This window comes from Triturus cristatus, chromosome 4_1 (assembly GCF_964204655.1).
Source record: "Triturus cristatus chromosome 4_1, aTriCri1.1, whole genome shotgun sequence".
Classification (NCBI taxonomy): domain Eukaryota; kingdom Metazoa; phylum Chordata; class Amphibia; order Caudata; family Salamandridae; genus Triturus; species Triturus cristatus.
The window spans coordinates 913,925,671-913,953,642 of record NC_140585.1 but is presented as its reverse complement, the minus strand read 5'-3'; the positions used below and the strand labels follow the sequence as shown (position 1 = coordinate 913,953,642).

Sequence of the window (27,972 nt, the reverse complement as noted above, 5' to 3'; positions counted from 1 at the left end):
ACTCATTTGAAAGCATTGCAAGCACAACCGACAACCGTGCAGATACTAAAGCTTATACGTCTGAAGAAGCCACTGAAATCTATGCTCGGATTAAAGCTACCAAAACATTCGACACCCAGGAAGGGTCCATCACTCAACAACTAAAACATTTGGAATTCATTTGTCGTAGAGAATTCAACCAAAGTCTCCATGCATCAACACTGATTCAATATCATAAACATAAAAGAATACCAAGAGGTCTGCGATTAGCAATAAAACCTATGCTTTTCCGCTTACAGTTTAACAAACCGTTCATGGATAGATGGTAGCTGTGCTCAACAAGTGGTCTTTAGATCTGATTTTGCTAATAGTGGAGTAACTCTCCAATACTATTAGAGAACTTGAAGAAGAGATTTACAATGTTCAACAGGATCTATACAAACGCATGCCCACAGACGATTGGTCCAGTACCTTGGAACAAATCAATATTAAACTCAACAATTATGGTAAAGAACTGCAAGAACGCAAATTGCTTAAATTCAAGAGGGATACCATTGATTATCGTCTAAATGAAGTATATACATGGGCAGACATGTATTCTCAGTGGAGACCTAACAAAAATCCTCATTCTTCATCTGAAGAAAGCATCGTTTCCGACCGTGACATACAACCTACCAGACCACCCTTGAATATGGAAGCATCAAGGGGAGAAGCTGTAACCACCAGTCGTACAGAAATTGAGACTAGTGACACTCGTGCAATGAGTTCCACTGAATCTTTTTTATCCAAAGGTCAACAACCCACACAACCACCAGATCCAACAACATCAAAAGCCAGTGGAGGTCCTCAAAAATCCGCAGAGGAAAAAGAACAAAGAAAAAAGCTCGGCAAAATCTACGGAGCCAGAAAACAATGTCATAAATACTTCCTCGCAAAAATTGACTACACAACAGTTACAAATTTTGAATAAAAGGTACCACATTTGTTCCCACATACAACACGACCATTCATTAAACTGAATTGGCATTGTATCGCTTTATGCGATCTATTCGACTACGTCATTTTTTTGATAATGTTTTGATCAATCCTACCACCAAATATCATGAGTTTGTGGAATTCAAACCCAAGAGTACCAGTATCACACAAAATGCTTGATTTATTTCAATCTTTAGTAAAACATGACCTCAACAACCTGGAGTATCAACAATGCAGAAGCCGCAATCTGTCCACATTTGAAAGAAACATTTTGACGCAACTAGCTAACAACCCAAACTTGCTATTCCAGTCGGCTGACAAAGGCGGTGCTCTTGTATTCATGGATTCAATATACTATAACCGAAAAGTACAAGACCATTTAGCCGATGAAACAACATATTTAAAATTGGATCATGATCCCACTTTAGACATCACACGAGTTCTTACAAAAATTTAGGACCACGCATTAGATATGGATTGGATCACAACAAAAACAAAGTTTTATTATCAAACAATTTCCCAAATGGCCACATATTTATATGTTGCCTAAAATTCATAAATACCCAACAGACCCACCCTTCAGACCCATTGTGTCTGGGTGTGAGTCTATTTTCGAACCATTGGGCACCTACATCAACCAATTCTTACAACCTATTGTTTGTACAATGAAATCTTACATAAGAGACACTACAGACTTCTTATCACGAATTCACAATCTTGACATGACCAACATTCAGCAATGTATCTTGTGTACAATAGATGTTACATCGTTGTACACCTCAATTCCCTTACAAGAAGGTCTTGATGCCATCGAATGGGCTCTCTTTAAGCAGCCGAAAATTGGTGCAGAGAAAGTGTTTTTGATGGAATTACTGCAATTTTGTTTGCAGCACAGGTATTTCAGGTGGCAGGATGAATTTTTTCTTCAAATTAGTGGGACATCCATGGATTTTGGGGGGGCACCCACATACGCGAACATCTACATGGCCGCATTCGAGCAAGAGCATATTCTTGAAGATCCTGCGTGGAGCCAACATTTATGTATGGTCGGTATATTGACGATATTTTTTTTTAATATGGTCACATTCCGAAGCCTCATTAAAACATCAAATCGCACAACTTAACACCAAGAACCATCGTATCCAGTTTACGCACAACATCAGCAACACCCAGTTACCATTTCTAGATGTTTTAGTGGAGAAGGACCACTTAACTTTCAACACGAGCATGTTTGTTAAACCTACTGACCACAACAGCACCCTGCTGTTTCAAAGCTTTCACTCTCCACATCTAGTGCAGAACTTACCTTATTGACAAATGCTTCGTGCCAAAAGAATATCATCTACCACTGATAAATTTGAACAGGATCTATCCCGCATCAAAAACAGATTTTTACAACGAGGTTACACTGCACACATCATACAACAAGCTGCAAATCATATCCTTAAGATTGACCGTAATGACCTGTTCAAGATCAAACAAAAAACTCCCACTAACCGGATGGATTTTGTATCGAAATTTTCAACCAAATCGAAAAGCATTAAGAAGATCATTACGCGCAGATGGGAATTGTTACAGCGAGAACCTGATTTTGGCAATTCATTCAATCAATCAACCTCTCTTGTTCGCATACACCAGAAGTCAAATCTCAAATAATTACTTGCCAAAAAGAACCAACTCAGTATTACCAAGCACACAGGAATGAAGAAATGCAGTAATCGTATCAACTGCAACAACCTGATACAACAGAACTTCATCACACACCCCAGAACAGGAGAAAAGGTTAACCTGAGACACTCATCTGATTGCAACACCTCAAACGTGATTTATTGTATTAAATGCCCCTGTGGATATCTATATAGCGGCAAAACAGAGAGGAAAATCAAAATACGCATTGGAGAGCACAAGAGCATGATCAGAACTAAAAACACTAATTCTAATTTAGTAGTTCATTGGCTAGAGCATGGTCATAATATCACCCAAGTTCGATTTTTAATCTTGGAAAAACCACGAATAAAAGAAGGTATTGATCCCAACCGAATGTTGTCACAAAAGGAAGTCTTTTGGATAAAAAAATTCAATACCATGACGCCTTGGGGGCTGAACGACAAATTGGATTGAAGTTGTTTTTTTTATAAATTTCAACTACATTCAGACATTTTTTGACCTTCGTACAAGCTACACTTTTTTCACCATCAGGCACTTACATACGCACCATTCATTTTGTCACAAAAGTGCTCATGGGCACGTAAACACCCTCAGTGTGTTCTGTCGTTGTACTGTCTTTTGTTATTATTTGCTCAACGAATTCTGTATATTTGTGATTAACCTCCTTCTGTTGATGGGTTCTAAGAGGTAAGTAACATTTTACATGCAACTATGTGCAATTCTCAGTTATGGAATGTAACCGTTACTCTGTTTTCATCTAACATGGTCACAGCTTGTAATTTAAAGAAACAATCAATGTCGCATATGATCATGTTTGTACAGCACCAGATCACATTTCAGTCGTCGATTTCAGATTTGTTTCACGTAGCATTGTAACAACTTTATCATTTCTGTATGTACAGTTCATGAGTGGGATTTATGTTTTATTGTCAATACAATATTGTTTTATATCTTGTTTCATACGTTTCTATTGATTACTGTGCACGCCTTCATCAGAACGATTTCTCGCTCTTCACTCAGAGCCCGTAACTTGATTCAGGTCATTACCACTGCTATGCCCCACTCTAAGATGGCTGCCGTACCTTTCATTATTCACGATAAATGCAGAAAGCATTTCTCATTAAAACCATGTGACTTTTTTAGTAGTTATCGTAGAACACCGGCATTTTAACGTATTTGGTATTTTGTTGTCCGTATTATTTTTTTATGTACTGCGGTGAATTAACATTAGTATATAGCACTCTAAGATGGCCGCCATATGGTTCACCCCGATCACGTGACTTTTGTAGTAGTTTCCGCGGGATCTCCGCTCTTTAAACTCACTTGGCACTTCGTTGTTTGCACGATTAATACACAACGTGGTGGATCGTATAGGATGTTTCATTACTTGTTTATTGGTGGGCGGTGTTTGGTTTCTTCGTCATTTGTTGTCGGTGTCACTTTCATCGGTCTATTTCATGGACATTGCATTTTCGCTTGTTTTACGCAGCTCCAGACTTTGTTCTTGATTTGTGCATCTAGAGAGGTAATCTTCCTATCCACTTCGTGGGGTGCTGTCTTTTACACGTTTTGCTTTTTTTACGGTATTGTTCACTATTATCATGTAATTATTTTTAGCTATCTATGGATTCCCCTCGGTTTCTTCAGTGTTTTCCACAGCAAGGTCTCGGCTGTGCATTCTAGTAAGTGTTTATTAGCAGGAGTTATACGTTTGTTACACTTTGGGTATTTTGCATCTTGATGCATTTTTCATTCACATTCACTGGCACTCCGGGTTTTCGCTACTTTTGGTGCATGTTATTTACAGCACTGGTGGTGGCAATTGGTTAGGTTGTTCATGATTCACATACACACAGTGTAAAATGAGGCATGAGTGTCTCCTTTCTATAACTATGGCATGTCATCCCTGTATTTTTGGCTCTTTCAGATAGTTTGTGGGTGTCTTTTGATTTTAGTAGCTTTACAAGTTTAATTGTGTAGCGCATTACAATTATTATGAGATTATCATCTTTTGTTCATTCCTGTGGCCCCCGAAGAAGGGACGATGGGTCCTGAAATGCATTGGGCTGCACATCTTTGATCTGCATTTCTACAATATTGTATTTTCACTGAAGAACATTGAAAATGGATTATGTATAAAAATGTACTATGCATTATCCTTGTAACCATTGATATGTTTTTGATCACCTGATTGGATATATTTCAACAAAGATAACATTTGCTTGAACTACCTTGTCATGATTATTTGTTCAAATACGCTTGGATTTGATAGAACATTCTTGTATACAAATTGTTGATAAAGTTCGCACAAACTTAACTTGTAGTGCACGCAGTGTTTCAAGCAATCATTGTGCTTGATTTTCTTTACAAATATCTGGTATTAGCCAGTTGACGGTTACATTCTCGGTTATAGTCTTCTTTGTTGAGGACGACAATAGCTCTGCCTTTATTCGCGGGTTTTATGATGATCTCGGGATCTTCATTTAGTTCTTTCAGAGCTTTTCTCTCTCTCTCGTTGGTAGGTTGTCGTAAGTCTTTTTCGGTTGTAGGCGGTTGATGTTCCGGAGTACCGCTTTTTCCATAGGTCAGTATTTCGCTGGCCGTCATCACTGTGGTTGGCGTAAATCTAGTGGGATTGCGTAGGCCTGTGTCTGTTGTCTCGGTGTCCACCTGATTACAGTCTTCTGTTTGGAAGTAAGATCTAAGACGTAGTTTTCAAAAGAAGGCATGTTGTTCGCCCGGGAGTCTAAATGAGTCTTCCTTTGGAGTTGGGACGAAACCTAGACCTCTTTGTAAAACAGATTCCTCTGTCGTTGTTAGGGTCCTATCAGGCAGGTTGACCACTAGCTTTTCTTCTCTGGTTCCGTGTTCTGCGTTGGTCCTCGTTGTCCGACCATTGTACTTGCCTTTTGTTGTTTTTTCACCTGCCTCTGCCCCTGCCTCTGCTCCAAAAAGGAGGGGGTTGTTGATGTTGATGAAATGAGTGAGGTGGTGGTGGTCCATGGTAGCCTGGGTACCAGGGTGGGGGTACTGTTCAATATCCCGGCATTGGGTAGTTGAATACTGGGGGTGTAGATAGTAATCCGGACCCGCTTGGTTGTTCTTCTAGCTTCCATTGCTAGAGTTGCTGCTGGACCTCTTTGATCTAGTTGCGGTAGTGGAGTCATCGTCAGAAAAGGTGTCATTGCTGATGTTCACATAATCCTCTTTCCTGTAGGGGTATTTTTTGTCCCTCGCGAAGTTCTTTATATCCTTTTGTAGTTTGTTTATTTTCTTCTGTAAAAGGTATTCTTTATGGTCGTTCATTTCAGTGTTTATTTCTGCTAATCGTGTCTTCCACGCTGAGATGCTGATGGTTGTTTCTCTGCAACGGTTATTTTTATGAGGAGTGCATCCGATGGACGTTTTGCTGTATTGATTATGAGCACTAACCAGTCTCATGTGCACCTCCACGTATGCCCTCTCACCGCCCACATCAAGACACTACAACTCAATATTCAAGAATGGACACACAAAAGACACACGAACCGTAACACAAAGAACTGTGTATACATGGTAAAATGTCCCTGCCACCTCCTATATATAGGAATGACTACCAGACCTGTGAAAATAAGGGTCAACGGACATAGAAGCAAAATCCGTTGAACAGAAACACTACCAAAATGAGTAGACATTACATAGAAAAGGGGCACACACCAGATCAGGTCACGTGGACCATCATAGAGTCCAATCCCCAATGGAATAATAGAACACTATTCCAGAGAGAGCAAAGATGGGTTAATCGCCTCCAGACTAACATCCGGGGCCTCAACGATGATATACCCTGGATCGAGGTACTGTGAAAAAGATTATAAACACACAGTCTCCATAACACAAATGATGACCTGCCTAAATAACACCAATGATAAATAATGCCACATACTAACTCTGACTTTTCACCTCAAGGAAGTAAGACCCTCCCCGGCAGGAAACACACAGACGGAAAACCCTAAGAATAAGATTCTTGAATCTGAATAAACACCATGAGTTAAATAACGTAAGTATATATTTTAAATATTTTTTCTTCTCCCCCTACTAACAATACCGTCATTAACACACAAATAGAGGGGAGGAGCCTAGCGCGCAACCAAGATGGCGCGTAGGTGCGAGGCTCCCGAGGACCTCCGCAACCTCCTACATTTATCCTGAATTCATCCTGCCTCGATTGAGGGGGCTGTGTTGGTGAGCCCGAGCTGAGGTGGTACCCGTTTTCCGATCTCGAATCGGACCTCGGGTGCCGGAGTGAGCACCGATTGAAGTTTGCGGCCTTCTTCTCGCCGAACCCCGGATTTGCGTTGGGGGGTGACCCAGTGGCAAAGTGAACAACAACGGCGGGCCGGGCCTGGCGAGTCGCGTACCCTGCACTTTCGCTTTCGCACCGTCTCTGCAAGTGAGATCGCGGAGCCTTTTGTGTTGGTGTGGCCACGCTGGGGGACCCTGCCTGCCTGCCGGCTGTGACCCACCCCGCCGATCTGGGGTGGCCCCCCCGGAGCTCGTGGCCCTGATTGCCTCCCCTCTATGGCGTTGCTGGTGCGATTGTGGGACCAGCGGCGATGGCCACGAAACAGGATGGAGATCGGTCAAAGACCAAGTCGACCCGGCGTGGCACCGTCCATCAGGCCAACAGCATGGACCGCTATACCCTCCAGAGGGGATCTCCCGGCGGACCGCACAAGTCCCCTGAGGGCCCTTCTGATGCCTCGGACTTGCCCACGGATCTGACTCTCCACGACGTCATGGGCGCCATTTCCGAGATGAAGGCCTCGGTGGGCCAGCGGTTCGACACCCTGGCACAGAAGATCGACGCGGTCCTTGTGGATGTTGGCCTGGTGAGGGCCGATCTTTCCAAGACCAACGATCGAGTGGATTCTTTGGCCCAAACCGCATCGGGCCTTACGACTGAGGTGGCGGCACTACAACTGGAGGTACGCCGGCTCAGTCAGGCGAGCGCACTTATGGATCGGCGCCTTGAGGATTCCGAGAGTCGGGCCCGGAGGAATAACATCCGCATCATCGGAGTACCCGAGGGACGGGAGGAAGCGGCGGCGGATCTATTTGTGGAGGACCTGGTCGCTACCCATCTCCAGCCTCGGGGACTGAGTAAATTTTTTGCTGTGGAGAGGGCCCACAGGGTTCCCGGGGGAAGGCCGAAGGTCGGAGCCCCTCCGCGACCTCTCATTGCCCGGATTTTTAACTTTCGGGACAGAGACGCGATCCTGCAAGCATCCAGACTACATGGGCCGGTTAAGCTGGAAAATATGGAGGTGAACTTTTACCCTGGGGTCAATATTGGGCCTCACTCTGGACGAATACGATGCTACTTTCGATCAAGCGTCTGTCTTTGTACATTCCCCTCCCATGGAGGTTGTGTGGGGTCCAGAAGGGGTACTCTTTCCTCCTCTAGGGGGTCTAGCTAGTTTCATTCTATAGGGGCGACAGGCACACTGCAAGTTGGGGGGGCTGTCCGGGCTCATGCAGGGGTGCAGGGAGGAGGGAGTTTTGTTGGAGGGGGTGGGTTGGGGTGGGGTGTTGTTCGTTTACACCACAAGGCAAACGTATTATTGTGTTATCTCTACAGTGCTCTCTGGGGGACGAGTGATGACTTCTGTTTACGATGGGGGGTAGGGGACTGAGTTTGTTGTCCTGCAATGTTAATGGACTGGGGGACAGGATAAAACGAGGTGTGGTCCTGCAGTTCTTGAAGCGAATTTCGCCCGATATAGTTTTTCTGCAGGAGACGCACCTCATTGGCAACTCCTTTTGCGCTCTGAATCGACGGGGCTACCGCCTTGTGGCCCATTCTGGCTTCACGTCTGGTTCAAGGGGTGTGGGTATTATGGTTAAAAACTCGCTCCTGTTGGAGATTGATGAGGTGCGCCATGACGATAGGGGACGTTACACGGTTTTGGTGGGCAGACTGGAGGGCAGAGTGGTCGTTTTTGTGTCAGTATATGTCCCACCGGGGCTGCAGACGACCACCTTTGCGGACCTGGGGCGCCTCTTCCTTGGCCTCCCGGAGGGGATTCTAGTGGTGGGGGGGGATTTTAATGCTGTAGTTTCCGGAACTGTGGATCGTCACCCCCCTAGGGATCTCCCCCGGGCCCAAGCGTGGTTATCTGGCCTCTTGGATACCCTGGGGCTGGTGGATTGTTGGCATTTAAAACATCCCACGCAGCTACAGTACACCTTCCATTCAGGGGCTCATGGTAGTCTCTCACGGCTAGATTATGTCCTGGTCCCAGCGGCTTATGTGGGGAGGGTGGGAGAGGTGCGCCATTTGGCGCGGGGTATTTCGGACCACTCCCCGCTCCTGTTGCACTTTGATATTTTGCCGAGGGGAGAGGGTAGAGTGGTCCCGATCAATCCCTGGTACCTGCGTGACCCCACTATTCGCGCAGAGCTGATTAAATCCCTTAAGCGCTATTTTGACGAGAATGTGGGGTCTGTGTCATCGGCGGTCTCACTGTGGGAGGCGTTCAAGACAGTACTCCGAGGAGAGGCCCTGTCCCTCATTTCCCACTCCCGGAGGCGCGAGCGGGAGGAGGTGACCCGTGTTGAAGCTGAGATAACCGAGTTGGAGGGTGATCTAGAATGTGGGGTGACGGATGACAAATTACATGTTCTCCAACTCAAGCAAGCGGCCTATAAGGCCCTAGTCACGGAGGCGGCCAGGGGCCTCAGTAGAGAGCAACAGGGGAGACTGTATGATGTGGGTGATAAGGCTGGTAAATTGATTGCGTGGCTGGATAAAAAAGAGAGAGCGAGTCGAGTTGTCCCGTTGATTGAGAAAACGAATGGTGTGTGTGTCACTGAACCGGAGGAAATTGTCTCCTGCTTCGCGGACCATTTCCTTGGGGTGTATTCCCCAGTGTCTTCCCGCTCTGAAGAGGATTCCCATGCCCTGCTCAGAGATATCGCGCTGCCTTCCCTTTCGGAGGAGGACAGAGTGTTGTTGGACGCCGCTCCAACCTCCGAAGAAATTGCCCTCGCCATACGCTCGGTCGCTTCCGGCAAGGCCATGGGTCCTAATGGTCTTCCCATCGAGTTGTATAAGCTGCGACCGGATACGCTGGCGCCGCATCTCCGTTCTATGTTCCTTGCGGCCCACTCGGTGGGTTCCCTCCCGCTAGACCAGCGTCTGGCTACCATCGTGGTTATCCACAAGGAAGGGAGGCCACGGGACCGGGTCACATCCTATCGACCCATTTCGTTATTGAATGCGGAGCCCAAAATTCTCGCCAAGGTTTTGGCCAATCGGCTGGTCGGCGTGGTGTGTGACTTGGTCCACCAGGACCAGTCCGGCTTTATTCCCCATCGTAACACAGCGCTTAACCTGCGGCGTTTGCATGGGGTGCTCGCACGTGTCCCGTTCATACGGGAGCCGGCCATCTTGGCATCCTTGGACGCCACTATGGCGTTTGACACACTTGAATGGCCATATATTTGGGCGACGCTCGCGAAATTTGGGTTTGGCCCAGGGTTTATCAGCTGGGTTAAATTGTTGTACTCTGGCCCACTGGCGCAGGTGGTTGTGAACGGTAGAGTGTCGGCTCCGTTTGAGTTGGGCAGGGGCACGCGGCAGGGCTGCCCGTTATCGCCGCTCCTTTTTGCGCTTGCCTTGGAGCCCCTGGCGGAGTGGCTGCGGTGGGAACCTTCTATTCGTGGTCTCCGCTGGACCCCCGAGTATGAGGACCGCGTGTCTCTATACGCTGACGATATTCTCCTGTACCTGGCTTCCCCACGTAAATCACTGATAGTACTGGTTGATGTATTGCAATCATTTGGTCGTAACTCCGGCCTTGTCATCAACTGGGCTAAATCGTGCGTGTATGTTCTCTCTGGGGAGGCTCCTATCCTTCCGCGGGGCTGTCCTACCCAGATCGCCCCGCAGGGATTTAGGTACCTGGGTATCTTCATCACCCTGGACGCGGAGGCCCGGTATGATCGAAACCTGCTTCCCCCCCTCCAGCGCCTGAAGGAGGATGTCGCGCGTTGGCGGCGTCTGCCGCTCTCGCCGCTCGGCCGGGCAGCATTGTTTAAGATGATGTCGCTGCCGCGTTTCCTGTACGCTCTGCAGAATACAATGGACCTCGTCCCGGCGCGCTACTTCCGCGAGGTGGAGAGTTTGCAACGCCGCCTGTTCTGGGACGGGAGACCACGTATCGCCCTGGCGAAGCTGACGCTCCCGTGGTATGACGGGGGGGTTGCCCTCCCGGATATTAAACGGTATTATTGGGCCTCCCAGCTGGCTGCGATTAATCACGGCCTATACGGGCCCGCCCTACACCCGGCCTTTGAAATGGATAAGATGCTACTGCCGGGTGGTGACTATAATCGAGCGCTCTACTCCAGCTCGCTCGACGCACGTCTGACGGGCCCCACGCGTGTCATGGTACGAGTGTGGCACGCGGCTAATGTAGCGATGGGGTGGAAGGATCGTTTGACCCGGGCATCACCACTGTACGCATCTGAGCAGTTGGGCTCCCTGTGGACCTCGAAGGGCTTCGAGAAGTGGGACATGATAGGCATCAGCAGGGTGGGGGATCTCTGGACGAGGGGGGGATTCAAAACGTTCGAGATGCTGCAGACGGAATTCCAGTTGCAAGACAGGGAGTACTTTCGGTATATGCAGATCCGTCATGCACTACGCTCCGCCTTCCCGGACGTCACCTCCATCCCGGAGTACTCCCCTCTGGAGGATAGAGTGCTGGATGGACATGTACCCGAAAGCACGATCTCGTTAATCTATAAAAAACTGATTAATGACCGCTCGGGATTGCTGCTTGATCTTCGCGAGGCTTGGGTTGCCGATGGATTGGAGCTGGACGACGAGGACTGGGTCTCTGCGGTGGCCTCCCCGAAAGAGGTGGCCATACCGGCCCGCCTTCGCTTCGTCCAGCTCAAGATACTCCATAGGGTCTACATAACGGGGCCAAGGCTATTGCGTATGGGCTATGCTGTGGACGGGTTGTGTAAGCGTGGGTGTGGTTCTTTGGGGACCTTTCTTCATATTTTGTGGGAATGCCCAGAGGTGGAGCGATTCTGGCGTGGTGTGCATGAGGTCCTGCGGGTGGTTACGCGTGTGCCGCTGCTGCCCGAAGCGAGGAGATGCCTGTTGAACGTGTGGGAACCAACTGACTATTCGGCGCCACAGACGTGGTGGGTGACTCTGGGATATATGGTGGCCAAGCGCGATATTGCTCAACTGTGGGGTTCCCAGAGGTCCCCGACTGTTTCGGCCTGGAAGGAAAATATGGACTGGTGCATGTTTCGGGAAAAGGTGGTGTATGTAGCGAGAGGTAAGCCTGGGACATGGGTGAAAGTATGGGGCCCCTGGAACGCCTACCGCGGGGGAATCTGTGCCCCGCCGCTATTGCCCGATCCATCGCCTGCCCCGTCCCCTTAGCCGGTTTAGCTCTCCGGTACCGGGCACTGAGTCCACCCAGTCCCTGTTCTGACCTTCTCCCCCCCCTTGATACTCCTATGGATTGGTAGGGTCCCCCCTCTAGGGGAGCACATGCTGCTGTTTTCGATCGTGGGTTGCCTTGTGGTTTGATTTTGTTTGTTGTTATTTATGTTAAAATGAAACCGTCATGTGGGGTCCGGATGTTGTGGCCATCAACGCGGCTAACTCCTGTACGTTTCCCTTTGCCGCAGCCTGCGTTCTACTGTGTGTATCTTATGCTCCTCATGTTTGCTAGCGGCCGGCCTGAAGGTTGTAGGCCCATCTTTGTATATTCTTTGAACTTTGTAATAAACGGTTTCAAAAAAAAAAAACAAAAAAAAAAAAAAAACACACAAATAATAAAAAAGAAGGTTACTGAGAAAATACCAATTCTGTAACCTGAATATAACAAGGCGTGATATGATCGGTTCTTAAAAAGAACATCACAGCAGTTACATGTTCTTTTCCTCCTGTTTTAAACAACAGTAAACCACTCCAATATGGCGACTGGGGAAAACATACTTCCTCACCAAAACCAGTGCAGCGTTATATTTGATCAAACACTTTTAAGTCCTGACCATGATACACACTTGTAACCAACTTTCAGGGCTCTTAAAACACACCCTCCTCTCTCCAAAACCTTTCCCACGAGACCCTGGTAAAACCACAATATAAATAAATACCAGGGACACCACTCCAAGATGTTCGCCTGTTTTTCGCACGTATTATTTGCCAATTACTTCCGTAATTAGGCAATTACCCGCGTAACAGGGAACAAAGCGGTACAAAAGGGGGTGGTGATGGACGGAGCATCAGAACCAATCAAACACTCACACCCAGTCAACAGAACTGGGTTTGATCCATCGCCGTTCTTTAGCCCACTCTGCCACCCCAGTTCAGACATGGCCATATGCAAATCAGTCTGACCCTGTGCCTCATGGGAACAGTCCAGCCCGAACTGCCAAGCCATGCCTTCCCTGGACCGGAAACAAGCTTCCTAGGACCGGTTTCTGGCATTTCAGCCGTCTTCAGCCAGGCTTGCTTGAATCCAGTGGCAAAGTGCGCAAGGGACTCACGTCTGAGCATACCCTGCCAACTTATGGCGAACAAAGCGGTACAAAAGGGGGTGGTGATGGACGGAGCATCAGAACCAATCAAACACTCACACCCAGTCAACAGATCTGGGTTTGATCCATCGCCGTTCTTTAGCCCACTCTGCCACCCCAGTTCAGACATGGCCATATGCAAATCAGTCTGACCCTGAGCCTCATGGGAACGCCAAACTCTTATAAAAGGGGATACCGGCATAGTCCATACATCAGTGAAGACGGCGAGAGGCGCACAGGTGCAACGGCTCCAGCGACATCGAGGAACAGTGAGTACTAACCTGGGCGAGACGGGCCAGAGTGCGGGGCTTGTCCACAATGCCCCTGCCTGGCCCTAGATCTATTGGGCTCTATCATAATCTTTATCTGGCATTCTGACAGCACCTACAGAGCTCTGCAAAATGTTTTTATCATCATCTTTTCCACAGATCTCGAGTGACCTTTACCCGATCTCATGAGGCATTTCTCAGTTTTTAAGGGGTGAGATTTGTAGTTACCTATATATATTTGGCGCAGTGATTCAAAGTTTGCCATCAATGGTGGGGCCTAGCGGTATTATCTACCTAGACAACAGAGGTTTATTACTTATCATGATACAAAAAACTTTATAAATAACACTTTCAAGTCCACAAAACCCCGACATATGTATATATATGGAACCAATACCAATGAGAAGTACTGTTACCATAGAACCACGGCACTATATCATCCACTATTTTTCTTTGGTCACTTGACGCATCTTTTTAATTTTCTAATCCTACAATTAAGCACTTTTAGTTCACCTGTAGACACTCCGACCGTTTGCAATAAGGATTATGCTGTAGGTCACGAGCACCTGGCCCACCAATAGAAGACCCAGCAAAACACTATAGTGTGAACTGAACCCATCCCTTAATAACTATTTTAATATCAACCTGTAGCTTTCTTTCATTCTTGTCGTTCCAGAGATACTACTCTCCATATCTTTCCAGTGGCACTGGATCAAATTAGGCCATTGGCAACTTTTTTCTTCCCATAATCTGTTTGGTTCTGACGAAGCGCTCTGGATCTCCTCCTGAGACCGTAGAGAAGCGCGAAACATGTTGACCGGAAAATATATCCATCAGGGATATACAATTTAGTTAGCTACAAAGGGACATACTATCCCTTATAGCAGCACCTTTCAATTTGTTTTTAGCAATGACAGAGGGATCACCTTAATAAAATTTCTCACCCTCCCTCCAGCCATTTTTTAAAGCACGTATTAGGACTTCACTGCCACTGACCCCCGAAGCACCGATACGACTTCATCAAAAGATCTCCGATAAAGAGACCCTTCGGGGAACCCGTAGGGCATTGCAGCGCCGGACCGACGAGGAGCACAGCCCAATGATGAAGCATGACATCCTTCGGGGTGTGTGAGGGCATCAAGATGAGGACACACTGTCCCCCACACAGAGTAGTACACGACATGAGTGCCTTTCTTTTCATTTCTTTCTTCCCTTCTTCTCTGAAATAGGAACAGTGACTCCCCTCTTTGCTATGAATAGTGTACTTGGGAGCACGAGTCACTGGACGTTTAATTAGCGCCTAGTGTTCCCCCTCTCTTTCTAAATAGGATAAGAAATAGTTGTTAAATAATAATTCTAACATAAGGAAGAGAAGGGGGAAATTAGTATGATCTTGTGGTTATGAAAGATGGAGGAGGGAAGACAGGAGGGGGAGGAATAGGGCAAAATACTAGAAAGGTAGCACATGCCAGGGCTTTGAAATAATAATTTTACTTTAAGATATAGAGACATGGTGCCGTGGGAGCCTTGCTGCTGGTGTTGTTTTTGGGGCCATCTGAACACGAAGGACTGCGAGGACCAGCAGCCCATTACATCGCAGCTGCAGCCTCTTCCTCCGAGACCCCGCCCCCTGCCTGGACACTATCTACGGCTCGCGGCCCCCGCTTCGCGGGAGCCGCTCGTGGGAGCCTTGTTGCTGGTGTTGTTTTTGGGGCCATCTGAACACGAAGGACTGCGAGGACCAGCAGCCCATTACATCGCAGCTGCAGCCTCTTCCTCCGAGACCCCGCCCCCTGCCTGGACGTATATATTGTTACCGCACTGACGCAGTGCGGGACGCGCCCGGGCTAAGCCCGGGCCAAGGGCGGGCCCGTTCTAGCCCGTTACAGACCGTGCAAGACCGGACCGGGCCATTCCTCTTGGTCTTATTCCATGCGAGGTACTTGTCTGTATTGTTATTTTGTCAGCCAATTAAAGGTCTTCTCTATTGCTATACATGTCGAGAATGACGGCCAGGGAGACTAGAAGCAAAGCTCACTCGTCCAGCACAATGATGGCGGGCACTCTGGACTGTTTTTTGCTTAGAGCTAATTCTCTAATATCGAACCCAGATTACTATCTTGGAACGCCGTCTCTCGCAGGGCATTGATAATGCCAAAAGATAGTCTCTTGGCCATATAGCAAATGTAAGAACACCTGATAGGTCCACTACTGTTCCTAACTCTGTACCTAATCGAGACTCTTAAGAACTAAATAGGTTACCTGATTTTGGCTGCCGTTCCGGCCAAACCATAGATCTCCCATTGCCCTCTATTGACACTACTATTGTGCCTCCCCCTAATGATATTGTAGCGCCCGCTAATGGAGTAGTGGCTAATTCTCTTCAATCACGAGGTGATAGGGAGGGGGCTCTTCCAAAAAGAAAGCGGTCCATACAGGGTGGGGGTGCAAAGAAGGCAAGGCTATCCAATTCTGTAATTGATATCAAAACTGAAGGGCGGCCAAAAGTTAAGTCGATTTCTTCTGTATCTAACGATCCTATTAACTCTCTTGCTCAGAGTCCCTCTGTAGTACAGCCCTCCATCACCTTAAATAGTGATAACATGCAGGCAAGGCCTGATCCTCAAACCCTACACCTTGAAAGTATCTTGAAATCTCTTTTGAAGCCCTTGATTGACAGACTTGATCAAACAGTTCTTAGACTGTCAAATATAGAAAGGGCATCTGAGCACAGGACAGATCCTCTACAAAGTGAGGGTGGTATAGATAGGAGGAGAGACGTTAATCCAAGAGACACACATTTGCCTAACTCTCTTTTTTTAACATCTTCTTCAGTCTTGGATAACGCCTCCTCCCAAGCTCAGGCCATCCCAGAAAGGAATATTAATCTTTCCCCCTCCTCCTGTCCCGGGCTAACGGCGAAAAAGCCTACTTCCAATACTGAGAGAGAAAACCCGGAGGTGAATAGATTGAGGAAGGATCAGATAGTAAATCTACCTCCGGAAGCCGCCCCTCTGGTAGTTGTCCTAGCTGGAGGCCCTGAACTCACCAATTCAAGAGCTGAGTCATTTGCTTCTCTAAAAAATAAAGTTGCGAGTTGGCTAAACAAGCATAGACCCCTCCCCCTACAGACTTATAGCGAAATTCTGATGGTTAGAAGGGTCTCATGGTTGGGACCAACTAAGAAAAATATTAGTGGCGATTGTATTTTGGTTAACTTCAGAGACCCAGGGATAGTTTCCTATATTCTTAGCGGCCCGTCCCATGAGGAGGAGTCCTTAATCCGGACTCTTCCAGTACCTTTTTTCTATCCACCCCAAGCTAGTCTTTCTGAGAAGGGATGGGAAGAAGGTTGGACAAGGGTGGGTTTGCAGAAGTCATACTAGAGGGAATAGGAATAACTTATATTATCCCACCAGGACACTGAATTATTTGGATTACAATCGATTCAGTTGCCTAAATGAGGTGGATTGACTACCCAGTAATCCTAACTCATTGGGTCACCAGAGGACGAGTCTTACTAGTACTAACAAAATTACTCAGATTGACCAACCACTCACAAGCATGATCAAGGGTGGATTAGGGGGAATACCTACCGTCCAGAGTATTCAGCCAGAAGTCTTGTTTGATATTAACTTTCCTGATGATCGAAGTGGGGTTACAGAAGGTGGACGGGTGGTGGAGAACATAACGATTATAGAGGCTAATGTGGAACCAATTGTCGAATCTGGACCTATTTCGGCTCCACTGACAATTCTTTCGTGGAATCTAGCTGGAATAGGAAATAAAATAATGTGTCCCGAGTGGGGCTTGTTCATAGATATGAATGATATTTGCCTTTTCCAGGAAACTTGGGCTAGGGAGGAATACCATCGGAGCGGATTTGCTTCATTCTCAGTTCCGGCCAGATGGGGGGGCAAGGGCAGACCGTCTGGGGGCTTAATAATCTGGGTTCGCACCCATTTGGGTTGTCGAGCCAAGGTCTTGAATACGACATCAGAGGATCTACAGTGTGTGATCCTAGAATGGCCGAATGAATTTAGGGTTGCCTTGATTAATGTGTACTCAAGACCTGTGAGTATTACGTCTGAATCCGGTACTATTGAAGCACTCTCTACATTCGCTTTCGGGTTTGATGGATACTGATATCGCAGAGGAGGACCATTACTGGGCAATCCCTCCAGCAGTGTGCCCTTCACCTAGGTCATGGACGCCTCTGGCTGTCCAAATTATGGCCCTAACTTTGAAGCATTCAATCAGGGCATGTAATGGCCGTTTTAAAACAGATGTCCCTGCTAAGTGCACTTTCAACAAGCCTGGCCAAGAGTCACGTCTTGACTATATACTTGTAGAGAGTTGTGCATGGGATAAGGTCATTGATTTTAGGATAGAGACTAGGGCTGATAGTGACCATAACCCATTAATCCTAGAATTTCTAGCCCCAGGCAATTCCGATGCCTTATCCAACTTAAACAAAGACCCAGATGATAGGTACCATCCATCTACCAATAGGCGTAGGGTTAGGTGAGAAAAATTAGTTATCCATCCACCGTCATTGGCAGAACTCTATGAGCAGGTAATCTCGGTATTGAAAGCGGTCGTTTCTTTACAACTTTATTGCCCCACTCCTGAAACATTTAAAAAATTTGAGGTCTTAAATCAGGAATTAATTACCATTTTGGCTGATGTTTTTAATCCTATAGCGTCCGAAGTGAGAAGGAGTGGCATAAACCTACTTGGTATAATACTGCCTGTAGGAAGTCAAAAACAGAACTCCTCAAGGCTGTGAAGTCCAACAACACTAAGGCGCTAATAAGACAAAAAAGATTAGAATATAAGCAATTAATTCATCATGCCAAGATGGAGTGGGACAACGATAACTGGGATAATTTGATTTTAGCATTAAAAACAAAAGACTCACGGAAGTTCTGGCAAATTGTTAACACGGGGTCGTCTGATCCTTCATTGGCGATTGCACCTAATATTGCTGCCATTGTTTGGGAAGACCACTTTTCCTCCCTATATGGTGCCGATCATTCTACCAATGAAAAGGAGCAGGGGGTACCACTGTTTAAATCTGCTATTGATCAATATGGGGATGAGTTCAGGGAGCAAGAAGTTCTTGTTATATTATCCAAACTTCCAGCCGGTAAAGCACCTGGGCTGGATAAACTCCCTGGTGACCTCTTTAAACATGAACCTAAGATTTGGGCTCCCTATCGAACAGCTTTATTTAATGCAGTCCAGAAGGGTATGGCGATACCTAGTACGTGGCTGGGAGCCGAGATAGTCCCAATTTTCAAGAAAGGCTCGCCTTTACTCCCGACCAACTATAGGCCTATCAGCCTTATTGACGTACCCCTCAGGGACCGGGCAGAAGAATTCTCCATCCTGAGTCCTTACCAGGCAGGGTTCAGGAAGAACGTGTCTACTATCGACCAGATGTTCCGCTTGACCATGCTATTTTGGAAAACTGTTAAAGTCGAGGGTGGCTCGTTGTACACTGTTTTTGTGGATTTACGTGCGGCGTTCGACCTGGTTCCCAGGGCCAAATAGTGGTCTGTCTTACAACAACTGGGCATTCCTGAACCCTTATTGAATATGATAATTCGATTGCATAAGGGAAACTTCGCACAAGTCACGTGTGGGAATAACGGAGTATTAACATCTAGATTCCCCGTTGACAGGGGAGTCAGACAGGGGTGTGTCTTGGCTCCCACTCTATTCTGCCTCTATGTCAACGGAGTCTTTGCACATCTGAACAAGGTTATTAACAGCGATGCCCCTAAACTTGCAGGCTCCCGGGTCTCTGCGATTATGTTCGCAGACGACACTTTATTACTTTCGAAGTCACCTATGGGTTTACAACGAGTGTTGGATGATTTTGAGATGTTTTGTGTTGATCGGGGTTTAGAAATAAACACCCTCAAAACTAAATACATGATTTTTAATCCACCAACAATGACACGTTCTAACCCAAGTATAGGGAGAATTACCCTGGAAAGGGTCCAGACCTTTGAGTACCTGGGGCTCATTTTAAATGAAACAATGACTTAGGCGCCTCATCAAATCAAAGCCCAACTGAAATTAGCTCAAGCAGCAGGGGGGGATCATAAAACTCCTAAATAAATCATGTGTTAAACCAACTGGTCCACCCCTTGAAATATATAAATCACAGGCAAGGGGCGGAGCTGTTTATGGAGGAGAACTTTGGGGTTGTAATTGCCGCTCAGAGATTACAGTTACAGAAAGTAAATTTCTAAGGCATCTCTTGGCCCTCCCTCTCAGTACTCCTCTATTGCCTTTGAGACTCGATTTGGGTCTCAGATCCATAGATGAAGAACTGGGTCTCAAACCTTTAACATTCTGGCGGAGGATCTGGATTACTCCAGAGCTCCAGGACTATAGGAAAGAAATTACGGAAGTCCTGGGATTACCCAACGCAGGGAAACATCCCTGGCTGAGGTACGTTAAGGAGGAATTGGTGAAAATAGGCCTTTCACAGCTGTGGACCGACCCGGTGACAGCATGTACTACTGTCTCACGAAAGCATCTCGCTAATCTGTATTATGAATCTAAATTTACTGTTTTAATCCAAAAATCTCAATCTTCAATTCTAACACAAACCTTTTTAATGTTTAAAGATTTTTACCATTTTTAGGGTATTCTGAATGATATCAGACCTCACCTTGCAAGGAAATTGTATTTGCAGTGGCGATACGGCTCTTTACCTATAAGAGCCTTTACAAGTAAATGGTCTCCGTTCGCTCCAAAAAATTGTCCTGGTTGCGATGCAGACCAGGAAACTGAGTTGCATATATTATTTTTTTGTCCTGCATATAATAAGATTAGAAAGTGTTGGATTGTGCCCGTTTGTAAAAATCTGGGGTTCACGCATTGTATGCACGCCTACCGAGTTTTTAAAACAGACTTAACTATTATAATAGTCTTTGCTGTTTCATCCTTTCTCTCAGCCATGTGGAGGATAAGAAGGACTTGTGATAATCCTACCCGTAACCATACCCCCACACTAGTACGCTAGATGCCTTGAGAATGGACTTCAATATTTTAGATTGTATGGAGTCACCTTGCATCGACTATTAATATTGGCATGTTCCAAGGGCGATGTCAACTACCTGTTGTATCAACTGGTATATCCATTTTATTATTGATTTTTACTTATCCTACACTCTGACACTGTGCCGTATATTTTTACCTATTGTATTGTATCTGTATTGATAATTGTATGGTTACTTTTATGACTATTTGTCGAAATAAAGATTGATGATGATGATGAGAGACATTCCCTAGTCCCAATTTCAATGTCAGTTAGGCAGCAGGGACCTTTACTCAATGAGTACACAAAATGGACGAAAAAAACTATATGAAAACAAATCATACAAATTGATTAAGAGACTAAGTGCACACTAGGTTAGCATGGATCCCCAATTAAAAGACTGAAAAATCATCAGTGATTAAACGTATCTGATGAAGACTTTTTTTTTTATATAGTGTGTCACATTCAGATCAGAATTTTTAACCACCCCGCCAAAGACTAATTAATGTGATAGTATGAAATAGAGATTAAACGTTACACATCTGTCTCATGAATTGATGAGACTTCTAGCAGTTGTAATTTATGCACACAACAAAACTGACATATAAAACTCAAAAATAAAGAAATAGGTTTGTGAATGAGATGCCGAACACGCTTGGTGTTCCAGGAGCCCTCTATGGCCAGAAGATAAAACGTATTTGGTGTACCAATGCCATCATTACCCCCAGTTACTACAAATCTACTTAATTTGGATAATGGAGTCACAAACTTACCTGGAATATGGATTTGCCTAGAAAGGTGATTAACTCAATAAGAAAAACAGTCACCAGATTAGCAAGGATCCCAAGTAGACCAAAAACTTCCCTCCAACATCGGCGAATCAACTTCTCTGAGCTGTGAAAAAGGATATGTGACACAGGGGATATCAATCATTACAATAAAAACCAAAGTAAATGCTTTCAATTACAACATGTTTTTTACATTGCAAATAGTTGCATTGCATTTAAATACATTTCAATGTAAACAACAATGACAATGCTTTCAGAAAGAACACAGCAGCTTTTAATGTTTTTTTTATATTTTAAACAGTAAAAGAAATACATTATTCTATATGTTTAAAATGAATCTTTTAGATAGAACGAAGATCACGATTTTCTTTCAAATGAATTAAATTCTTCTATATTGACATACATTTTGTTTTATTGTCAACAATTTTAGTCACATATTGTCTTTGTGCTGGAATGCTTAGTACATATTTATTTATATTAAACTAAAACACTGCTAAGGAAACAGGACAGTGCTTTTCATAATCTACAATCACAGGATAGTGTTATACCGAACCATTGCATTGCCTTATTTCCTTGACTGCACCTTAACATTAAGAGTTTTAATATACACTACTCACTGCCTGTTAGACCTGTCAGCCCTTTGGGTGGTCCCTCCTCATCATTATTTATTTTGTCCCACTTTTGCCTCAAACCCTATTTGAATTTTTCCTTTTTGGGAACCACCAGACTTTTTCGTGTTGCTGCAGATTCAGGGAGCCATTTTAGCTACCCCTGAAACTTCTGTCTGAGGGCCTGGAGCACAAAATGGTGGCCACCTGTGACATCACCAGCATCCACTGGAACCTGCTAGCACCTTCCAGAACATTCCAGAACCCTGTGACAGTTGGAGGCGGTTTAGAATGTTGGGAGCTAAGACAGAGAGTTGGCAGTTGGAGCTGGCAGTTGGCACCTGACTGGTGAGGAGTGAGCAGCAGAAACTTGAAGGAGGAAGGAGTGAGGCAGCAGGGGTGGAAACTTGTGCCTGGAGTGGGGTCCATAAACCCACCCTTGATACTAGTCCCTACTGACTGAGCCCAGCCTGGAGCCCTGTGTGGGAAGAAGCCAGAAAAACCATCCTAAGGACCTGGACAGCAGGAACAGGCCTTAGAAACAGAGAACAGCAAGATCCTGACCTGGAAACTGGTTTCCCTGGAGTCCGACGTCGAGTAGCCTGAGACCTGGAGCCTGAGGTGGAGAAGCGGCGCTGACTGGAGAAGCAGACGTCGTACCCGGAGCCGCCAGAGGTCGAGAGAGGGCGCCGTCAGAGGTCGTGAGGAATACCAGAGGTCGAGGAGGAAGTCACCCGAGGTCGAGTGAGCGGCGTCATCGGAGGAGTGAAGTCCGCCCTCCGGAGTCGTCGGAGACCGAGGTGAAGGGTAACGGAGGTCGGGAGTGAGGATCGCACTCCGGAGTCGCCGGAACCTGTGAGAATCGTGCCGGAGGTCGGGAGTGGAGGTCGCACTCCGGAGTCGCCGGAAACCTGTGAGGAGCACCGGAGGTCGGGAGTGAGGATCGCACTCCGGAGCCGCCGGAAGTCGACATCGAGGCAAGGCCGGCCGACGTCATCGAAGCCGAGGTCGCCATCGGACCGGAGCCGCCCGAAGTCGACATCGAGTAAGACTGCCCGACGCCATCGAATCGGAGGCCGAGATCGAACCGAGGCCGCTGACGTCGAGACCGGAGCCGCCGCCGGCGTCGTCAAAGAACTGACATTGTGCCGAGGCCGCCGACATCGAGCTGGAACCGCCTCACGGCGTCGACCCGACTCCAGCGGCGTCGGAGCATCAGAAAAAGGGCAGTAAGTGGAGTAGAGGGTGCCTAAGGCCCTGTGGAGACCTGAGAGACTGCTCTAAGGGGCTAGGGAGGTGCTGGAACCAACCTGACTGTGCCAGGGGTGAACTGGGACTAATCTAGAGAAGTTGTGTGGAGAGAGAGAGCCAGGTCTCTGGTATTTCCCCCCTTTATCTACCTCAGTTTAGGCCTCAGCCTTGTCCAAGCCAGGGAGTAGACACCCCCAAGCCTTCCACATCCCCACAAGCTGTGCCTGGGCCAAATCAGCCCTTAAGAATTCAAAAGTGATCTGATTCCATGAGTGTCACTGTCAGCTTTTAAGTATTTATTAGGGGCATTGTATTTATTGTATTTAACCTATTTATTGTTCCACTGTATTTATTGGTCCACAGTATTTATTGATGCACAATATTTATTGGTTACAGTATTTATTGCCTCAGAATATTTAATTGCCTGTCTGTATTGCACTTTTATTTATGCCGTCAGTATTTATGATCACCCCTATTTATTGAATCATTAAGCCAGTATTTATTTGTCCTGCACTTTCTAAAAAGTTTGTATATTGTGATTGTTATTTATTTTCTCCAATCAGCAACTAAGAGAAAAAGCAGATAAAGAAAGTTATTTTCATAATTTTTACGGTGTAGAGTCGTTTTTGGAACGGATGCACGCATGGTTATTGTTTGGGTATGTCGTATGCTTAGCACGGTGCCTGTTTCCTGACCACTCGAGCCAAGCTACCACAGTGTGTCCGGAAGACCGCCACCACCCTTTCAGTGTGGGAGTGTGGTTTTCCAACATAAATTGGTGTTCAGCGGTGGGATAGAGCTGTGCCTACGTATACTCAACAATAACTGTGGGTAGTCCATAGGCCTACACCGGGAGTTTTCTCAAAGCGGCCTTCCTAATTGTGGGTTTTTGTTTTTTCCAAATTTACTCTGGTGGTGGGAGGAGGTATTATTAAAGGTACCCCCCTGCATAGTTACTGCACAAAACCTGTCCTCTAACCTGAGTGGGCAAGATGGAGTTTGTACTAGAAAATCTAGAAACGTACACTGTGGCCCAACTCAGGGAGTTTTGCCAGCGGGAGGGGGTGTACTGTCCCCCAGGAGCAAAGAAGGGTGCACTCCAAACCAGCTTAAGGGCTTGGGGGGAGGCACGCCGAGAAAGCAAGGCTGAGGAGGAAGACAGGGATGGAGAGCCTGACCCCGAGGGGGCTGAGATGTACCAACCTGAGGTGGGGAACCTGTCAGCAGGGCCCAGAACCATTTCTAGGAAGGGCAGCAGTGCCTCTAGCGGTGGCTTGTCTGAGGTGGAGTTAACAGACCGGAGGGAGAAAAGACAGCTCACATGGGACTTAGCAAGGCTGGAGAAGGAGAAGGAGGAGCAGAGGATGGCCCATGAATTGCGACTGAAAGAAATAGATCTTCAGATCTTGAGAATCGGGGCACAACCTGTTCCTAATGGTGGCAGCCAAACCCAAGGGATCACCAGGGAACCTAAACCATACCTGCCAAAAGACATAGTAGCTAGCTATGGAGTGGGCGACGACATCGCCAAGTGGCTAGCGGCCTATGAGGTCTCGTTGAGGGCCCATGGGGTTCCAGAGAAGTACTGGGGAGGGGGATTGTACAAGTACATGCCTCCAGCTGGTAGGGATGCTTTATTGGCCCTCGAGGAGGATGAGCAGACCCACTACCCCACCATGAAACTGGCGCTCATCAGAAAGTTTGGACTAACACCTGAAAAGTACAGACAGAAGTTCAGGGGTAGTCACAAACTGGGCACGCAGAATTGGGTGGACTTCCTGGACTATGCAAAGAAGGCACTGGAAGGTTGGATTCAGGGCAGTGAAGTGAGGAACTACGAGGGGTTGTTTGACCTGGTACTGAAGGAACACCTGCTCGAGAAATGTTTCCCTGAACTGCGGCAACACCTGGTGGATAGCAAGCTGACCAGTCCCCGGAAGCTTGCTGAGGAGGCGGACATTTGGGCTAGTACCCGGGTGTCCACAAGGGGGACTGGAGGGGATACTCAAAAGGCCGGACAGGGCGCCCCCCAGAAGAAAGAGGGAGGGGAAAAGAAAAAGGAGTTCTCCAAAGGCCCCCAAAATAACTTCCAAGGGAAGGGAACAGGATTCACCCCTAAGGCTAACCCGCCCAGAAACCCTAATCCTGGCCAGAGTCAGCAGCCAAGGGTTGTCCATTGCTATGAGTGCGGTGGCGTTGGACACTATAAAGGAGATCCGAAGTGCCTGAAACGACCACCCCCTCCCATTGGAGGAAAGACCCCCGGAGTAGCTAGTGTAGTGCTCGGGGAGGAGATGCCCTTAACTAAGGGAAGGGAGTGGGCGGGTGTCACTTTAGTGTCCCTGGGAGAACGGGAGATGGTTCCTAAGATCCAGGTGCCCGCAAATACCGCAAAGTATGGGCAGTGGGTCACCATCAACGGCCAAAGAGGGGAGGCTCTGAGAGACACAGGAGCCAGTATGACTATGGTGCGTAGCCAACTGGTGTCTCCAGAGCAGGTAATTCCCGATGTACTCCACCCAGCCGCGATGGCTGACGGCAGAACAGGCCACTATCCAGTGGCCGAGGTTCCCTTTGAATGGGGGGGGGTTGCAGGTTCACTTCGAGTTGCCGTAAGCCCTGCCGTGCCAGTCGATTGTCTGCTGGGGAATGACATGGAGCACAACGCTTGGAAGGAGGTGGAATACCGGACTCACACCGAGATGCTGGGTACACCTGATTGGGCCTGTGTTAGCACAAGGTCCGCGACTACCCGAAGAGGGAGTTCATTTCGGCTGGAGCCTGGAACAAGGGCCCAGCCAGCTGCCAGTCAAGGGAAGAACCGAGGACAGGAGGAGCCTGCCTCGGCGTCCCCACCCCGTAGGACGGATAGGCCACCGGAGGTGGTGGACCAGGAGTCTGCGGTGGGGGACGTTACCAAACTGGAGGACCTACCCATCCCGGCCGAGTGGCACGTGGAGGGAGGCCCGTCCAGGGAGGAATTCTGCCAGGGCCAGAGGGAGTGCCCTACCCTTGAGGGGCTGAGGCGACAGGCCGAAGCCCAGGCAGCAGGGAACGTTGAAGGGAACTACAGTGTTTACTGGGAGGATGGCCTCCTCTACAGTGAACCCAAGGCACCCCTACATGGATCGTCACGAGCCTTGGTAGTTCCTCAACGTTATCGAGCCTTCCTTCTGGAGTTGGCTCACGAGATACCATTGGCAGGACACCTGGGGCAAGACAAGACCTTCGCCCGTCTTGTCCCACACTTTTATTGGCCTCAGATGAAAGTGTCGTCCGATACCTACTGCCGGACATGTGTGTCTTGCCAAGCCAGTGGGAAAACAGGGTTGAAGCTGAAAGCTCCCCTGGAACCACTTCCTGTCGTTAGCACCCCCTTTGAAAGGGTGGGCATCGACATTGTGGGTCCGTTAGATCCACCGACTACAGCTGGTCACAGGTTTATCCTGGTTCTGGTGGATCATGCCACACGGTACCCAGAGGCAATACCTCTGAGGACCATAACAGCACCTGTTGTGGCTAGGGCCCTGATGGGAATCTTTACCCGAGTGGGTTTTCCCAAGGAAGTTGTGTCCGACAGGGGGACCAACTTCATGTCAGCGTACATGCGGGCCATGTGGAAGGAGTGTGGAGTGACATACCGGTTCACCACTCCTTACCACCCCCAGACAAATGGTCTGGTGGAGAGGTTTAACAAAACCTTGAAGGGCATGATCAGAAGTCTGCCTGAAAGCCTGCGGAGGAAATGGGACGTCCTCCTACCCTGTTTACTTTTTTCCTACAGGGAAGTGCCACAGAAGGGAGTGGGCTTCAGCCCCTTCGAGCTTCTGTATGGGCACCCTGTACGTGGACCTCTCAACCTGGTGAGAGACGGATGGGAAAGAACTCCCAGAAAGCTTCCCCAGGATGTGGTGAGCTACATGCTGGCCTTCCGGAGCCAAATGGCTAAGTTGTGGAAGCAAGCTTCTGACAACTTGGAAGCCAGCCAAGCAGTGATGAAGGCGTGGTATGACCACAACGCTCACCCGGTGGAGTTGGAGCCTGGCCAGAAGGTGTGGGTGATCGAACCGGGAGAGCTTAGTGCCCTCCAGGATCGCTGGTCAGGACCCTTTGAGGTGTTGGAGAAGAAGGGTAAGGCTACCTACTTGGTGGACCTGAAGACCCCTCGTCAGCCCCTGCGGGTGCTGCATGCCAACCGCCTCAAACCCCACCACGAGAGGCCCGAAGTCATCTTGATGATGGTGACTGACGGAGGAGAGGACGTGGAAAGCGAGCCTCTCCCTGATCTGTTTGCGTCTCAAGAGAAGGATGGGTCGGTGGAGGGAGTGATTCTCTCCCCATCTCTAACTCCTGAACAGCAGGAGGACTGTCGCCAGGTCCTGGGGCAGTACTCCTCATTGTTCTCCCTTGTCCCGGGTAGGACTCACCTGTGCATCCATGACGTGGACACAGGAGACAGCCCACCTGTGAAGTCCAAGATCTACCGGATGTCCGACAAGGTGAAGGCCAGCATTCATAGTGAAGTCACTAAGATGCTGGAGCTAGGAGTGGTCGAACCTTCTAGCAGCCCCTGGTCCAGTCCGGTGGTGTTAGTACCAAAAGCTGCACCACCGGGTGCCCAACCAGAACTGAGGTTCTGTGTGGACTATCGGGGACTGAATTCAGTGACCAAAACTGATGCTCATCCGATCCCTAGGGCGGATGAATTGATTGACCGGCTGGGAGCTGCCCAATATCTAAGTACCTTTGACCTTACTTCTGGGTACTGGCAGATCTCTTTGACTGAT

The 27,972-nt window shown here is 47.6% G+C and overlaps 1 protein-coding gene across 2 annotated transcripts in view; it reads right to left on the bottom strand.

Moving 5' to 3' along the window:
• The window catches only part of LOC146855790 (uncharacterized), a 208,021-nt gene that overhangs the window by 52,014 nt on the left and 128,035 nt on the right, over positions 1–27,972 (bottom strand). For both annotated transcript variants that reach the window (XM_085653699.1, XM_085653700.1), the window contains exon 10: positions 21,312–21,432. In XM_085653699.1, coding sequence (XP_085509825.1) covers positions 21,312–21,432 — 121 coding nt within the window. The remainder of the gene's footprint in view (positions 1–21,311; positions 21,433–27,972) is intronic.